General features: G+C 35.9%; 1 protein-coding gene across 1 annotated transcript in view; it reads right to left on the bottom strand.

Annotated features, from left to right (window-relative positions):
* MYLK (myosin light chain kinase) overlaps positions 1-15,659 on the bottom strand; it is an 81,060-nt gene that overhangs the window by 15,849 nt on the left and 49,552 nt on the right. Inside the window, 6 exon segments of the mRNA XM_015817598.1 lie at positions 150-273; positions 2,370-2,587; positions 6,555-6,758; positions 9,458-9,551; positions 9,636-9,674; positions 13,686-13,988. Of these exon segments, the coding sequence (XP_015673084.1) occupies positions 150-273; positions 2,370-2,587; positions 6,555-6,758; positions 9,458-9,551; positions 9,636-9,674; positions 13,686-13,988 (982 nt within the window).

The following is a 15,659-nucleotide window of genomic DNA, read 5'->3' as shown; positions in this document are numbered from 1 at the left end:
TGTACATTTACGGGGAAATAATCTCAAATAAAACAGTTCTGCTGTATATGGATATGTTTAGATTGATAATGTTTTCAGAAAGGTAAGGATCTAGAATGTAAGCAAACAGAATGAGATATTTTAAATGTTTGAATCAATAAATTACTTACAAGATGTAGCAGATGACTCCTATGCTCCACATGTCAGTAGCAAACCCAATAGGTTCATAATTTATAACTTCTGGAGCCACAAATTCTGGTGTTCCAAAGAGGACCTTCAGAGAACCTGCATTTTCTAAGGTTACAGAGAAGGTTAAGCAAATTTTTAACCTGAAGTCTAAGCAAATTCTCCCCAAGTTTCAGAATTAATAATTTTAAGGCAGTCTAGGTGGAATACAAAGGCAATTAAGAATGTGATCCTTGGCTGACTACCCAAATTTACAACATTAGTCTCTACACTCCTCTACTCCTGAACAGTTTATATCAGTGATGGCGAACCTTTTAGAAACCGAGTGCCCCAAAACCGTCCCCCCACTCTGTCCCCGCTCCGCCCTGCCCGCTGGACCACCCACCATATCCACGGCCTGCCACAGATCACCCAGGCAGCCCAGAAGCGCCATGGTGACCATGCCCTCCGCCCATGCCCCACAGCAGCCTCTGCATGCGATGGGGTGCAAGGGCGGAGTCTTGTCCCCACTGCCCGGCTACCATGTCCTTGGCTGCGCTGCTTCATATGGGCTGCACCTGGGGGCAACTCTCCGGGGGGGGCTGCTGGTGAGGAGGGGGCCGTGGGAGGAGGCGGGGCTGGAGCTGTGGTGTGTGTGCCCACAGAGAGGGCTCCGAGTGCCACCTCCGGCACCCGTGCCATAGGTTCGCCACCACTGGTTTATATGGAGACTGGAATGTCAAGAAAAGATTCCTTCCTTCTTTTCGTGCCTGCCCTCTCCTTCCCTATACAAAATGCTTCTAATCCATTGTATGTACTATTCCTGCAGAGCGTGTGAGTACGCATATGTAAATTTATCTACCCACTCACCAATACAGTATTATGAATTTGTACATATTACAGATAAAGAAGCTATAGATCTTCAGATGTTGTACAATTCCCATTGTCACTGGCACAGGCCATGTAGGCTGAATATGGAAATGGAAGTAGAAATAAAAAAAAATACTGGAAAGTCACAATTCTTCATTCTCTTACATGGCTGACATTCCCAGACAAAGTTAAGAACTGCAGAAGTTGGATTACAAAACTCTACTACTTTAAATTATAGCAAAATCTGAGAGGCTAGCTGCATTTGTTTTCAAATGGTTTTAAATAAAGTTTTATGGTTAATGAGAAAAAGTTCAAAATCCTCTCTTGGTTATCATCCAGAGGAGTAGAATTGAAAAATGCCTGAAATTATTTTATTTATCATTTTCTAACAAGCTAAGCCCAATTCTGAGATCAGGATGACGGGAAAAAAGGACAAAAAGAAATTCTAGAAGCTTTACCAAACTAATACGAAACAAAATGAGAATTCTAGGAGTTATAAGCCCAACATACCTGGGCCTACAGAGTTGACATCAACCTATCCACCTCAAACTGGGAAAGGCTAGATGACAACATTTGTCTTGGAGTAGGAGAAAACTAATCTGCATTCAATGAAGAATCAACGTGAGTGAGAAACCATCTGTCAGTGCTATATCTCCAGAGGATTTGGGAGATAATAGTGGGACAGTTTCTATAGAAAACAGCATAGAACTGTATTTATTGAAATTCTAATCTATCCCCAATTAATTTCACACATATTAATTCTTCAGTATAGTATGTTCCATCTTATTTCTTTATTAATCTGTGATTTTATCAAAACATATCCCTTTCTAAAAGCCTGTTTCATGTTTTTGTTGAAACGCAGGTTGGCACATGATTCAAAAGTTAAAAAAGGTGAAATTAACAAGTAATTACCCTATAATCAAAATGTAGTTTAGGGGCTATTAATAAAAACAGTTCTGACTGGGATCATAAATTCTGCTTCCCTGATTCTGCTTAAAATTATGATTATTTGCCATAGATATTTATTTCAGTTTGTGAAATCTAGGCATCAGGCATTATTGTTTGGGGATCAGTCAAAGCCTACACAATGACTTCTCTCAAGCTCTAGAATTTATGGATATAATCATCTTCTGATTGATGATAGAAGTATTCTATCATCAAGCACTGCGTTTATCTGAAGGGTCCACTGTAATGGATCTCTGGCAAGCTATAATGCTAATTAAACCATAGATAAAATGTGACAAGCCAGTTTTGAATGAAATAGTGGCTCCAAGTACCAAATAGTGGTTGCAATTATTATACATTATAAAAATACACCGTACCTGACAGTTTTTAAGATAACTTAGAGATTTTACCTAATCTTCGTGCAAGTCCAAAATCAATCAGCTTGATTCTTGTACCGGTTTTGTTGACACACATAATATTTTCAGGTTTCAAGTCCAAATGGACAATGGCTTGTTTATGAATGAATTGTACACCTTCTGAGATCTGTTTCATGTATTTAATGCATTCCCTCTCGGTCAGTTCAAAGTCCTCATCAATGATTCTTTCAAAGAGCTCTCCTCCAGAAACACTAAAGCAATATAACAAAGAAAAAACAGACTGTATGGAAAACATATTATTTACATGAAGGAAAGTCAGATCACCTAACTCTGATTATTCTGAAGGACTAAGATGGTATGGGGAATAGGAGCAATGTAATGTATCCAAGCATAAAATTCATTTGTCCCAACATTAAACCTTTTGAACATTTCAACCTCTGTTAATGCAAGACAAAGTGACCTAGTCCAATCCCCTACTCAGGCAAGAAATCCTATACTATTTCAGACAATTGTTGTCTAATCTCTTCTTAAAAACCTCCAGTTTGGAGCACCCACAATTTCTGGAGGCAAGTCATTCCACTGATTAATTATTCTAACTGTCAGGAAATTTCTCCTTAGCTCTTGAGTGGTTCTCTTCTTGATTAGTTTCCATCCATTGCTTCTTGTCTTGCCTTCAGGTGCTCTGGAGAATAGGTTGACCTCCTCTTTTTTGTGGTAGCCCCTTAGATATTGGAACACATTGCAATAGTGAAAGAGTACTGTGGTCTCTTCAGGAATTCATATTTCTAATGTTTAGATTTCATTTCATGTATATTATTCAATATCTTTTAAATACATTTTAAAAGAGATGTTTGGATAAAACTTTTAGAGAAAAAGATACCAACAAACAACAAACTAAAAATGAATTAAAACAGTGGAGGAAATTGTATACTTTGGGACTGGTGTTGTATGTAACCACCTTAAGAAAAAGACTATGATCAAATGGATTACATGTGAGTACAAATGGTGAAAATATGCTTTATTAAATAGAAATGTTTTATTGCAAAGCTATTCACATTCAGTATAGGAATTTTTAATCGTCATCACACTCTGAAGCTCACAATATGTTTTTGAAATAAATGTTGTCTTTACATTCTGGAACAAGCACGCAACCGAAAAACAGTTTTCTCAGAATTCATAAACTGTCCATCAGTGCTGATAAAAAGGCTTCATTTTTAAATAATGGTCTCAAAAAATGTATAATCCAAATATATAAATTACTCATACTTCACTCAACATTCATACACTTACAGATAAGAATCTTAATGTAACAGCACAACCAACATATTCACTGAACTGCTGGGGTATAATTCTTGCCAAGGGTGTTTCATTCTGTAGGATCAGTTATAGACATATCGAAATATCATTTTAGTGGTTCTCAGTAAAAGGAATGATATTAAATTTCTATTGAGGTGGGAAAAACATTTTTCCCACATATGGTATTGAACTTAAAAGAAAACGACAGCAGTGAAAACTTGGATCTGCAAATCACTTCGCAAAAAGGAAGAGTTAGAACAATTAGCCAGTGGAACAACCTGCCTCCAGAAGCAGTGAATGCTCCAACACTGGAAGTTTTTAAGAAGAAACTGGACAGCCATTTGTCCGAAATGGTATAGGGTTACCTGCCTGAGCAGGGGGTTGGACTTGATGACCTCCAAGGTCCCTTCCAACTTTATTATTATTATTATTAGTTAATGAATCTGGCTAAGTACTGTTTACACATATTTATTTATTTATTTATTTATTTATTTAATGTTTATCACTCCTCTTTTTATAAAATATTCAAAGACGCTGACAGCAATTGAACAAGGAATGTTAAGACTTTGTATTGGTGGTGCTTTAGGTAACAGAAGCAAAGACATTTTGGAGTCTTACTCTGAAATACTTGTGGCATTTGTGCTCCTGCCCAAACACAACCCAGAATTTAGTCGCATCAAGTGGTGCCTGAAGAAAAAGTATGAAGAAATACTTTTGGACAATTTCAGTGGACAATTTCAGTTCATAAGAAAGGATAAAGACTCATTTGCTCAAACAAAGGATGTGCTATAATGGATGGCAGAGAAAGCAATTCTACTTAAGACAGTCAAACAGAGCAAATTAAGCAGATGAAAATGACTACTACAGATAATGGATAAAGAAGATACTCAGCATCACAAGAATTTAGAAACTGCTTTCAGATCCTCACAATAGAAATAGGCTCTGAGTTTGCAAAGATGAAAAAAAATCATACTGCTAAACAGGAGATGGGAAGATGGATCCTAGAAGATGCAGCTTTGTAAGAAGATGAAGAGACAAGGTAATTGGTATCTGATTTTCCAAGAAAACAAATTTATATTGGCTGGAACCATTAAGTACCTGAACATGAATATTACAGATAAATCTCAAAGAGTACTGATAGTTATCCCTTTCTGCTAGTCCAAATAGGGACAAGTGATGCTGCCAAGAGCAGCTATAATTATAACAATCATGGACTATAAAGATTGGAAGAGGTTCAGAACAATGGTACTCAAGTGATGTTCTCATCCATCCTCTCTACCCAGAGAACAGAGTCTTAAACATCTAATTGAAAGATAAATGGAAGATTTTTGTTTTCTTGGAACATAGATTGAGTTTCTGGATGATGATTACAGGCACGAAATGGTCTCTACATGACAGATACTGGACAAATACTATTTGACTGAAGTATGGCAGGTTTAATTAGAGAGACTTAAAACTGAATCCAGGAGACTGAAGACTAAAACTCTGGTGAAAAATTATCAGGTACAGAACCGTGCAATATAGAAGGATGTTAAAGGGTTGCTTTAACGACATCTATTAAATCCTCCAATAAAAAAAAACAGAAGAAACATTGGCTCATAAAAATCATGCTATTTATTTCCCATGGTCTTGAATCACTAAATCATTAAGGCAAATATGACCTAATATTAATATCAGATCTAGTGGAATGATTCCTGCAACTACAATACACCCACTCCTTGTTTAACAACTTCTTCATTTAGCAACCATTTGCAAATATGACAAAAATAAAAAATCCATTAGCTGATCAATGTGTGCCTGACAAAAATGCATTCTAGAATGAGAGTAATACTGGCATAGTTGTACAAGAACTTAATTTGAATGAGACTGTATAACCAATGATCTTTGCAGCATCTCTCTCTCTCTCTCTCTCTCTCTCTCTCTCTCTCTCTCTCTCTCTCTCTCTCTCTCTCTCTCATTCACTCTCTCAGTCATGTGTTCACTGACTGACTATTTTGCTCAATGACTTGGTTGTTAGAACTCTGCTTGGTCACTAAATAGTGGATGTGAAGGAACTGAAGGATACTTTTCATTCAAAAAGGCTGCAAAAACATTTTTCCGGGTATCTGAACTCTTAAGATACTATGTCATTATCACTTAGACCATAATGCTTTAAAAGTCAAAATAAAACCAGGGGATTTTCAGGCTTGATACAGCTGGAATGTGCACGGAATTATTAGCATTCTTCTGTCCCCTAAGTTCTAAAGCTAGAACATAATTCTTGCATTAAAGGGGGGAGGGAAACACATTAAAAACTTGCTAGATTCATATAATCTCAGATGAACTCGAATTATGATGGGATAAACCAAGCTTGAAATGCTATTTTAAGAGCTTTCATTTGCAGGGCCATTCTTTTTTATTTCTGGGAAATACCAGATTGAAGTAAAAGACAAAACAGGAATATACAATTTAATAAAATTCATCCTCCACAGAAGTTGCCCCATTTGGTTCAGTGAGTTCATTCCCGCAATAAGCCTGCAAACCATGGAAGTGCTCATGTTGTATAAACACCTTGGGATTGGACAGCAATCACCATTTATTGGTATATTTAAAGGGAAATAATATTTAATTGTTTAAAAACAGTGAACTATTGTGTTTTGTAGAGCTGAATGAAGTATTCTAAATTGCAGGATGCTACTTAAAGCAGTTACTGTATTCAAAACTGAGAATACAGAAAGTGACTGTACTGTTCCAATGTAATTCAGCAGCTTTCTATTACAAGTACCATCCAAGTGATCTGCTTTGGGACATAGGAAGAACTTAAGGGGAAGTATGCTATTTTAAAAAAATAATAAACAAGTTCAGGCTTCTTAGGTAAGAGAATAAAATTTATAAAAACATTAACACTGATATTATTCCTATTGCAGTCAAAGTTATACTTACAGTTCCAATACCATGACAATGTTAGCTTTTTCTTCAAAAGCATCTACCAATTGGACAAGCTTTCGATGATGCAGGCAGTTCATTATGCTGATCTCTTGCCTTATGTTTTCTTTATCCTTAGCTGAATATGCTTTAAAAAATTTTCCTGCCCAAACTTTTCCAGTTTTTTTCTCAACAAGCCGGAAAACCTGTCCAAATTTCCCTCTGAAAAATATAGAAAAAAAATGAAAATACGTAACACAGGAAAACATGATTTCTGGATGCCCTAGATCAAGGGTAGGCAACCTTGGCTCTTTTATGACTTGTTGACTTCAATACCCAGAATTCCTGAACCAGCCATGCTGACTCAGGAATTCTGGGAGTTGAAGTCCACAAGTCATAAAAGAGCCAAGGTTGCCTACCCCTGCCCTAGATTCTAGAGTTTAAGATGATTAAAGTGATTCTTATGCTCAGCTGACAGGTACTTAGCCAGAACCAGCATACTTGCATTCACAGGTACAGACATGAAAAGACAAAAGTTATTGGAATGTGGAAACTGCCCTACAATAGCTCTGGGTTTTTTTTTTTACTTGCCTATATAGTACAGCTTTTTCTACAGCTGATTAGCAACAGCTCTCCATGTCCTTGTAGTATTTGATATCAGATATCTTAAAATTAGAACACCAGGTATTGAACTTGGAGTCCTTAATGTGCAAAGCACAGGCTTTTCTGTTAAGCAACATAGTAATTAATCCAGTAATAAAAATTAAAATGCAATTTGACTATGTAGGCAATTTGTCTATTACAAAGGATGTGGAGAAACAAGACAAAAAGTCCTTTGCACATTGAACATTCTAAGTAAACTAGAAGAGAGGAATCCTAAGTAATTTCTTTGTGAACTTCTCTACCATAATCTTGGGATCTAGCAGCTTTGCCCTTCACAGAGAAAAGAGGTTCCAGAAAACATGGAGTTGCAAATCTGATAAAATGGATTAGGCTTCAACGATAAGATGCATGGAGTGGTGGGATTCAAATACCTGAACAACCGGTTCTCTGCGTGGATGGCCTGGGCCTCTGAGGCCTAGAATGGACTTCCGGAAGTGGCATCCACGTATTTCTGGTGAGCCGTTCTAGTCCTGTAATGTCTCCTCCAGGCCTCCGAGGCCTAGAACAGACTTCCGGAAGCAGTGTGCATTCAGCTGGTTCTTTGAACTCAACAAAATTTAGCTACCGGTTCTACCAAACCGGTGCAAACTGGCTGAATCCCACCACTGGGTGCGTGTCAGAAAGTGGATGGGTGTCCACCAAAGAGATCCATTTGGAGCCAGTAAATCTTTACCTTTCTCTATGAATGATGAACAGTTTTTCACAATAGCTGTTTATACCTTTTCCCTAATTTAAGGGAAGAGAGATTGTAACTTTATTATACCATAGAACTACTGGTCCTAGGAGAGTATTTAAAGTTTGCACTGGGTACTTGGAGAGTTCTTGAGACTAAGAATAAGAGCTGAGGTCAGGGACCTGTTTTATCTTCTCATGTTTGTCACTGGGCTAAGTCTGTTCCTGGAAAGTCAACCAACTTGTTCCAGTCTGAGCCTTCCCCCTTCTGACATTGGGAATACAATACTAATCTCTCCTTTGTGCAAGGCCACACAGGCATTCCAGTAGTGGTGCATTTGTTTACAAAGATGGCTTATTTTATTCCTTGCATGGGCCATTTATTGGATCTGGAAACAGCACTTTTTAGATAATGTTTTTAGATACAGACCATGCTTTTAGTTGCAAGACTTAATTGTGCGATCTCAGATTGAGGCTCTCAATTTATATCTATATCTATTTTGGAAGCTTCTTCCACCTATTAGACATTTAAGAATCATTTGTCATCCTCAAACCATCCAGTCTCTGATAGGTGGATGGGGAGAGTGAACCAAATATCAGAATAATACTTGAGGTGCCTTATCATCAGGACAACTGGACTGAATTGTTGTCTCTCGCTGCATTTGCTTGTAACAATTGAGTGCATTTCTCCATAGGTATATGTCTCTTTCAGGAAACCAACATGTAGGTAGCTAGCTCAGTATACACTGTGCAACAGAAAGGCAGGAGAGACTCTCCAGTGCCATTTGATACTGCACAGCAAGATTTGTCTAGTTGCTTGGGTAGGTGCAAGTTGTATGTAAAAAGTGCCAATCACAGTCATTAGTGGTGAACAGTGGGTATATTTTCTGTTTCCCCAAAAACTGAACTATCATTGGCAGTTGCCAAAATAATCTTTTCTATATTTAGCTTCAGAACAATTCCATAAAGTAAACCAATTGATTGGTAAATGAGGAATACAGATTTTTTTTATTCTTGTTGACATCTGAGAAATCTATACCTTCTTACATTACAAACTATAGCTTAATTTGAAAAAATAGTATCAATAAAAGAAAATAATCCATATCTATATATTTCACATCATATTGAATAATTGTCCATTTGGCCAAGTAGGAAACAAACTTTATGGCAGCAAAGTTGTAGAATCTGCCTGATTAAGAAGCTGATTAGTGAAACAGACCAAGAGGTCCAATTTTATTGTTTCCAATTAACTGTAATATTATCAGCATTTGATGACTGCAAATAGTAAGATGATAAACTCATTTGGTAGAAAATTATTTGAGTATGAATAAGAAATCGGATATATCTTAGAGCAGGGGTGTCAAACTGCTGGCCCACGGGCAGGATGCATCATAGCGAAACAGTGCCCATCTCATTGCCGGCAATGGAAAAAAAGTTGCGATATGTCGCGACATGTCACATGATGTTGCGAGTTTGACACCCCTGCCTTAGAGACTCACTTAATATGCATTTAAAAAGCTAGTGATGATAGATTTTTGAGACAATGTATTTTTTAGTAGAAAGGGGAAACATATTGTTATACTTACGATCCCAATCTTTCTTCAACATGGTAGAATTCTGAAACTTTTTGTTGTGTATTGATAGACACTGTCCGATAATCCATTTCTGTTCCTTTCTCTTCTAGAATTTAGTACAAAATATTTAATTACAAAAAATTCCTTTATATACTATAAATCCCATATTTTGCAATAGTCAAGGTCTTACCATCACCAGATCCTTCAGCTTCTTCCTCTTCTTTAGGGCCTAAAAAAAACCACACACATATACCTCTTAGGAGCCATTATCCAGCTTGTCTATATCCCTCTTAGGAGCCATGATCCAGCTTGTCTACTTCCCCGTTCTTTATTTCATATGCCTTGTTGTGACTTCTTTCTGGAATAAGACACTTATGCACACTGAACTCATTCTAAAGTTTGAGGTACACAATATTATTGAACTGCTTTCCTATGTACTGTGATCTGCCCAATGACCAATTCACAACATTTTCATGGTTGCCAAGATGCTGGAAATACTGAAAGGAAAAGTTCTAGCTCTTGATCATTTAATGGCAACACCTAACTCCTGGTTATTGTAGGCAATATAATTTGAATTCTTATTTGGGTACATCAGATTTGTAAGCTTGATCTTTTTTCTCTCAATATATGCTTTGCAAATAGGTTCCCAAACTGATTTTTCTTCTCCTTCATCTTATAAAATTTTGTTTTATCAAAATAAAAAAAAATTAATGCAAGATATATTCTTGCCCATTCCTCTACTCTAAGCAGAAACATTTTATGGTAGCTTTACTAACAATATATTGTTTACTTTTTTTTAGAAGAAAACTTTTGCATTGACTTTCTGTAAGCACATGGCATTTGTTTTTTTAAAAAAATTGCTTCATTATTGCAACTCTCATCCTATTTATATTTCTTAAGATACCATTTATGGGAAAGAGCTACAGCACAGTGATAAAATAATGTCTGATTTGTTTACAGTGGGTTTCAGGTTAGCAGTCACCAGTTATGAGGATCAGATGGCTATTCATGTTTGGGACAGTCAGAGCAGACAGTAATTATCTGATCTATCTTAAAGACAGTATCTTGTGGAACTGCAGACCAAAACAAGCTTTCCAAATTCTTTTATGAGGTTTATAAATTAATATTTGGTATTTATTTTACTAAGTGTTATAAATATAAAATTGTCACTATCATGTAGAGGATGCCTGAAGCCCCTCCACTGCTCCAAAACTTATTTTATTGCCAGGTGTGGTCAATCTTCATGCCATTTGCATATATCTGGCAGTTTACCTGAGGTCTTTCACTTTTGAATGCAGGAACTAATAAATGCTATGCAATCAGTGTCTTCTCAATGTTCAAATGTTAATGTAATAAATCCTAAATAAAACTTGTATCTTCTAACCGAATATTTATTTTATTTCCTTATTGCAGATTGTTGTACTGAAGCAGAGCTATAATGCATGGCCTCCACAGAAGGCTGGATTCAGATTAAACACATGCCTCAGGCTTGTAAACAAAGTATAATCACATTTATTATATTTCCTTTTATAACTTAAAAAGTTCACAATTATTTTTTTCCCCACTGACAGGATTGTGGGGAAATTGAAGCACAGAAGAATCTTTCCTCTATATGGACTGTTCTTTTAAAAAGTTGTTGTCCAGTTTTCCATTGCTTTCTTTCTTGAAGGGAACACGTTGTTGACAGTGCAATTATATAGTAAGTATTTCGGTGAGATACCCTTGATGTGGTGTACCTTTTAAAAATTTCTTTTAAAAAAACAAACAACTTGTTTTTTCAAGTGCTTAAACCTGGCTTTCTGGAACTCTTCAGATATATTGGATTTCAATATTCAACCTCCAAATTGGGCTCTGCTAGTTGGGATTTTTAGAAACTGCTGTCCAAAACAGGCTGAGGAAAATTAATCTAAGATAACATTTAAGAAAGAGGTAGTCCCGTTTTCTTTTGTTACTATACAGAGCTGATGAATGGTCAGATTTTGGAAGCTGGAACCAATGCTGGAAAAAATGAACATGAAACTTTAAAAAATCAAATACACTAGTCTAGAGTAATACTCTGTTATAGGTTGCAGCTGATTATTTTCTACTTTTTGTGGAATCTTAAAAACCATTGGGTTTATTGTTGCATTTTATTCCTGGAACAGAGGGACTAGAAACAGGGTGAATATATTCTTCTTCCGTTATATATTCAAAATGGACAGTGTTTAATATTCATATGTTATGTGCATGTAGGGGTGTAGGTCTATACATATGTTGTATATAGTGTGTATATGTTGTATATAGTATGTTTAGGTGTGTGTCATGTATGTGTTCACTTTGAGAGCGGGCAACTAAATTTCATTTTTGATGTGTGTCGTTGTGCCCACGGTAAAAAATGACAATAAAGGTAATCTTATCTATCTTATCTTAATATGTTTTGGCCTTACCAAACTTTATACTGCAACAAGTCCTTTAAAGTGACAGTGCTTCAAGAAGACTTTCAGTAAAACAATATAAAGCTATAAAGAAATTCAGAAGCAGGCTAGTATTCATCCCATCCTATTAAAGTCTAGCTAAAAGCTTCTCCATTAAGAGTAGAGAATCCTTCACTCACTCTTTCATTCTTTCTAAAATAAATGTGCAAGCTCAAGCATTTCAAATTCAAAATATATTCTACTGTAATTTGGAGCAAACAGTTTAGGATTGTGACAATCAAAGAATCTAGAGCAATTCATAGACTGAATTGGGGATGACAAAAATCTAAATCATATATGACATTCAATACATGCTATTGACAGATGAATAATATCAAATAATCAAATAGCAAAATGACAATCTCAAAAGAAGGCATCATTTCTTTCTTTTCCATTTTTCTCCAAGGTCCCTTCCATCTCTATTCTATTCTATTCTATTCTATTCTATTCTATTCTATTCTATTCTATTCTATTCTATTCTATTCTATTCTATTCTATTCTTCAACTTTCCCTTTTCTTTTCTTGCACTTTTTGTTTTCTCTTTGCTTCTAACTTTCTTTATCTATATTATTAGTTTGTGTCAGTTTTTATCTTCTTTTTGCGATTATTTGTCTCCTCTGCCCTGTGCTAGATTGTTTTCTTAAATTAATAATCTTTTTAAAAAAATCTGTTTTCCAATTGATCTGGAGAGTCATTCTTCAGATACAGAATTATATTTTCAACTAAACTGCAATACCTTGCTCTCAAAAACAGCTATTATCTGTCAATTCATTGTTGATGTACATATAAGGAAATGGCACAGTCTGTACCACATCCTGGTCATGATAATCTAAAAATACTGTACTGCAATTCATAAGTCTCCCTCTATCCCAACATTACAAAATAGTCCTTTTTGATAGATATGTATACAGCCCTTTCCCTTAACTTAAAATGTTTGATGCTTTATTATTTCAGTTATCATATAACAGACCTACGAAGTAATTTAAACAGCATTTTAGAAATGGGAACTCAAGTTGCAAGGAAGAGTGGTTTGCTATGCCTTATGGGCAACTGCTCCATAAAACTCTGATTTGTCTGTGCAAAACAGTAAAGGGCAAACCATATAACCTACTACTTAAGTATCGTTTACTTACTCCAAGCTCATAGCCAGACTAATGTTTAAATGATGAATTCCCCAGAAGAAAGTGATGAACTGAATTTTTGCACTCTAACAGCAAAGTTCTTTATTTAAAGTAGAAAGACAGCAACAAAGATAAAACTAAAGCAAACATGTCTTTCCCAAGACAATAGCACTCATTTTTAAGTATCCATTATCAAACCCAAAAGTTTGGATCTTGCAACTAACTGGATCATATTGAGATACAAATACATAAAACCTCTACTTCATAATTTTATTGGATTTAGAAGCTACACAACTCCCAAATGACTCTGGGCAGCTTACATCTCAAAAGCTAGAAACAATAAAGCGAAGGAAAAAAATTCATACTTCTGGGGGAAAAAACCTACCTCATCAAAAAAAAAAGCCAAAACCAAACAGAGCATCAACAACCACCCTAACCCCAAGTTGGAAACAGTCACGTTTTCAAAAGACTTACAAATCAATTGCAGGGTGGGAGCCAAATGGATCTCAGGTGTGGGGGATGCTCTTCCAGAAGGCTTTCATAGGTGTTCACGTAATCCGCCCTCACTTCCTCATTTTGTGTAAGGGGATTGGATGCATTTATAGCAGCTAGTATTCCAGTGATATAGAAATATTCCAAAACATAATCCCTTTATGGTAGACTTACCTTCTTCTTTCTCTCCTACTTTTACTAGCACAGATTCCTGACTTGGCTCACTGATCCCATACACATTAGCAGCTCGCACCCTGAATTTGTACTCCCGGTCAGCTAGAAGATTTTGGACATTGTATGAAGTGCTGCGGCAAGTGGTGAGATCTGTCCATTTCTTGTCCACTGTGTCCCATATTTCCACACTGTAGGACTGCACCGCACTCCCACCATCATACGAGGAGCCATACCACGAAAGGATGAGGGAATTACTCCGAATGTCGGATGCACAGGGTGTTCCTGCTGGAGGATCAGGCTTATCTGCAGATAGGGAAATGCATATGCAATGTGTGGTTGTTGTTATTCATTGTTTGTTAAATTTATTTACTGCCTATCTCGCTGTGGGGCTACTCTAGGTGGCTTACAATAATAAAAAAGGAAAAAATGAGGAGTGTGAACAGAAAAGAATTAAAATAATAGAACCATAAAATACACAATGAAAAAGGAACACAACAAGAATACATCAATATGATAACCAAAAACAATCATTACATCAGTGAATCCACTTTCTTATTTCTCACACAAAGGAATGCCTAAGCTTGATGTAAATTTGGGAAATTTTGTTTTTTTCAAGACAGCTATTCATACTTTAAGGCTTTATCTACATGGTGTAGGACACAGACCTATAGTTAGTTTTGAAGAGTCCTGGAGTGTTTCTGTAATCTACACTCATGAATCATGGATTCAGCAATATTATTTGATACTCAACACTCCTTACTTTTCATCTATCATCCTTATTTAGAAGGCAGTAAGAGATAGAAGTGATTTGTCAGCAGGAGAATCTTTGGTCATGCAATTATTATCCATCATAGTAATCTATGCTTTATGCCAGGATTAGGTGGTCATTTTTGGCCAAGACACTGAACTAATATAAATCAGCATATTAAGCTCTGTGTTTCATGTGGGGATGTGCAACCCCTGATGTTTGTATAAAAAGAATAATCTATACTACATTAAAACAGATTTATTAAATCACACTTACATTCACAGCACACACACATATGGTTCCCTGCCACACCCTAAAATGAGGGCAAATATTTTCTTGTCCAGAGATAAGAGAATCTTTCCCTCTTTCTCTGATGGCTAAATAGATATTAGCACAATTAATACTATTAAAACCAATTCAGTGTACTGAAAATGAATGATTTGGTTCTACAGCAGACCTTGTGTATTTCAAATACCTTGAATTGGTTAAGGCTTTCATAGACTGTTTATATCCCTCTGAACAGCCTATTTATTTTCTAGAGTACAAGCTTAAAATGGTTTTAGGTAAGTATTAGATGCAGTAGCCACAAATGACAGATAGTATTTTGCATTCAATGCATTAATTGTATATAACTCCCTTCTTTCCAACCTCCCTCTTAAAAGTTGCAAGCATTTTAGGGTTAAGAATGTTCTGTACATACTATTTAAGGCCCAGATACATTATTAACCTAGCTGCTTATGGCATCAAAATATATTCTTTTTTCAGGTTTTTCAATAAAATTTAAAATCAAATAATTTAAAATAAAAATTCAGTTTCCAAGAGTGAAGATTAATGTTTGGAACCCAGCACAATATATAACTGTAAAAATAAATCAATTTAAAAGAGGCCTAAATCTCCTGTTACTTGTATAGGTGCACTAACAGCAAAAGAGCAAAACAGTTTCAATCCTGAAGAATTAGGAAGTTTTTTCAAAGAACTGAATAAAATGCTTCCATGCATACACAAAAGCTATTTTACTAAACAGTACTATCCTAAACATATTTACTAAGCTACGTAGATCTGTTATATAATATGATTGCCCATTGATGAACCCATGACCAATTGTAATAATATGAGCTATAATTGCTGGGTCAAGACTCACTGATCCTTATGCTACAAACTATAACAACAGACAACAAGTCCACCATTCCCTAATTTATGGTCCAAGTTGGACAAAGTCAATCAGG

This window comes from Protobothrops mucrosquamatus, unplaced genomic scaffold (assembly GCF_001527695.2).
Source record: "Protobothrops mucrosquamatus isolate PMUCROS unplaced genomic scaffold, P.Mucros_1.0 scaffold606, whole genome shotgun sequence".
Lineage (NCBI taxonomy): Eukaryota > Metazoa > Chordata > Lepidosauria > Squamata > Viperidae > Protobothrops > Protobothrops mucrosquamatus.
The sequence above is the reverse complement of the archived record's forward strand: the minus strand, read 5'-3'. Positions and strand labels throughout refer to the sequence as shown.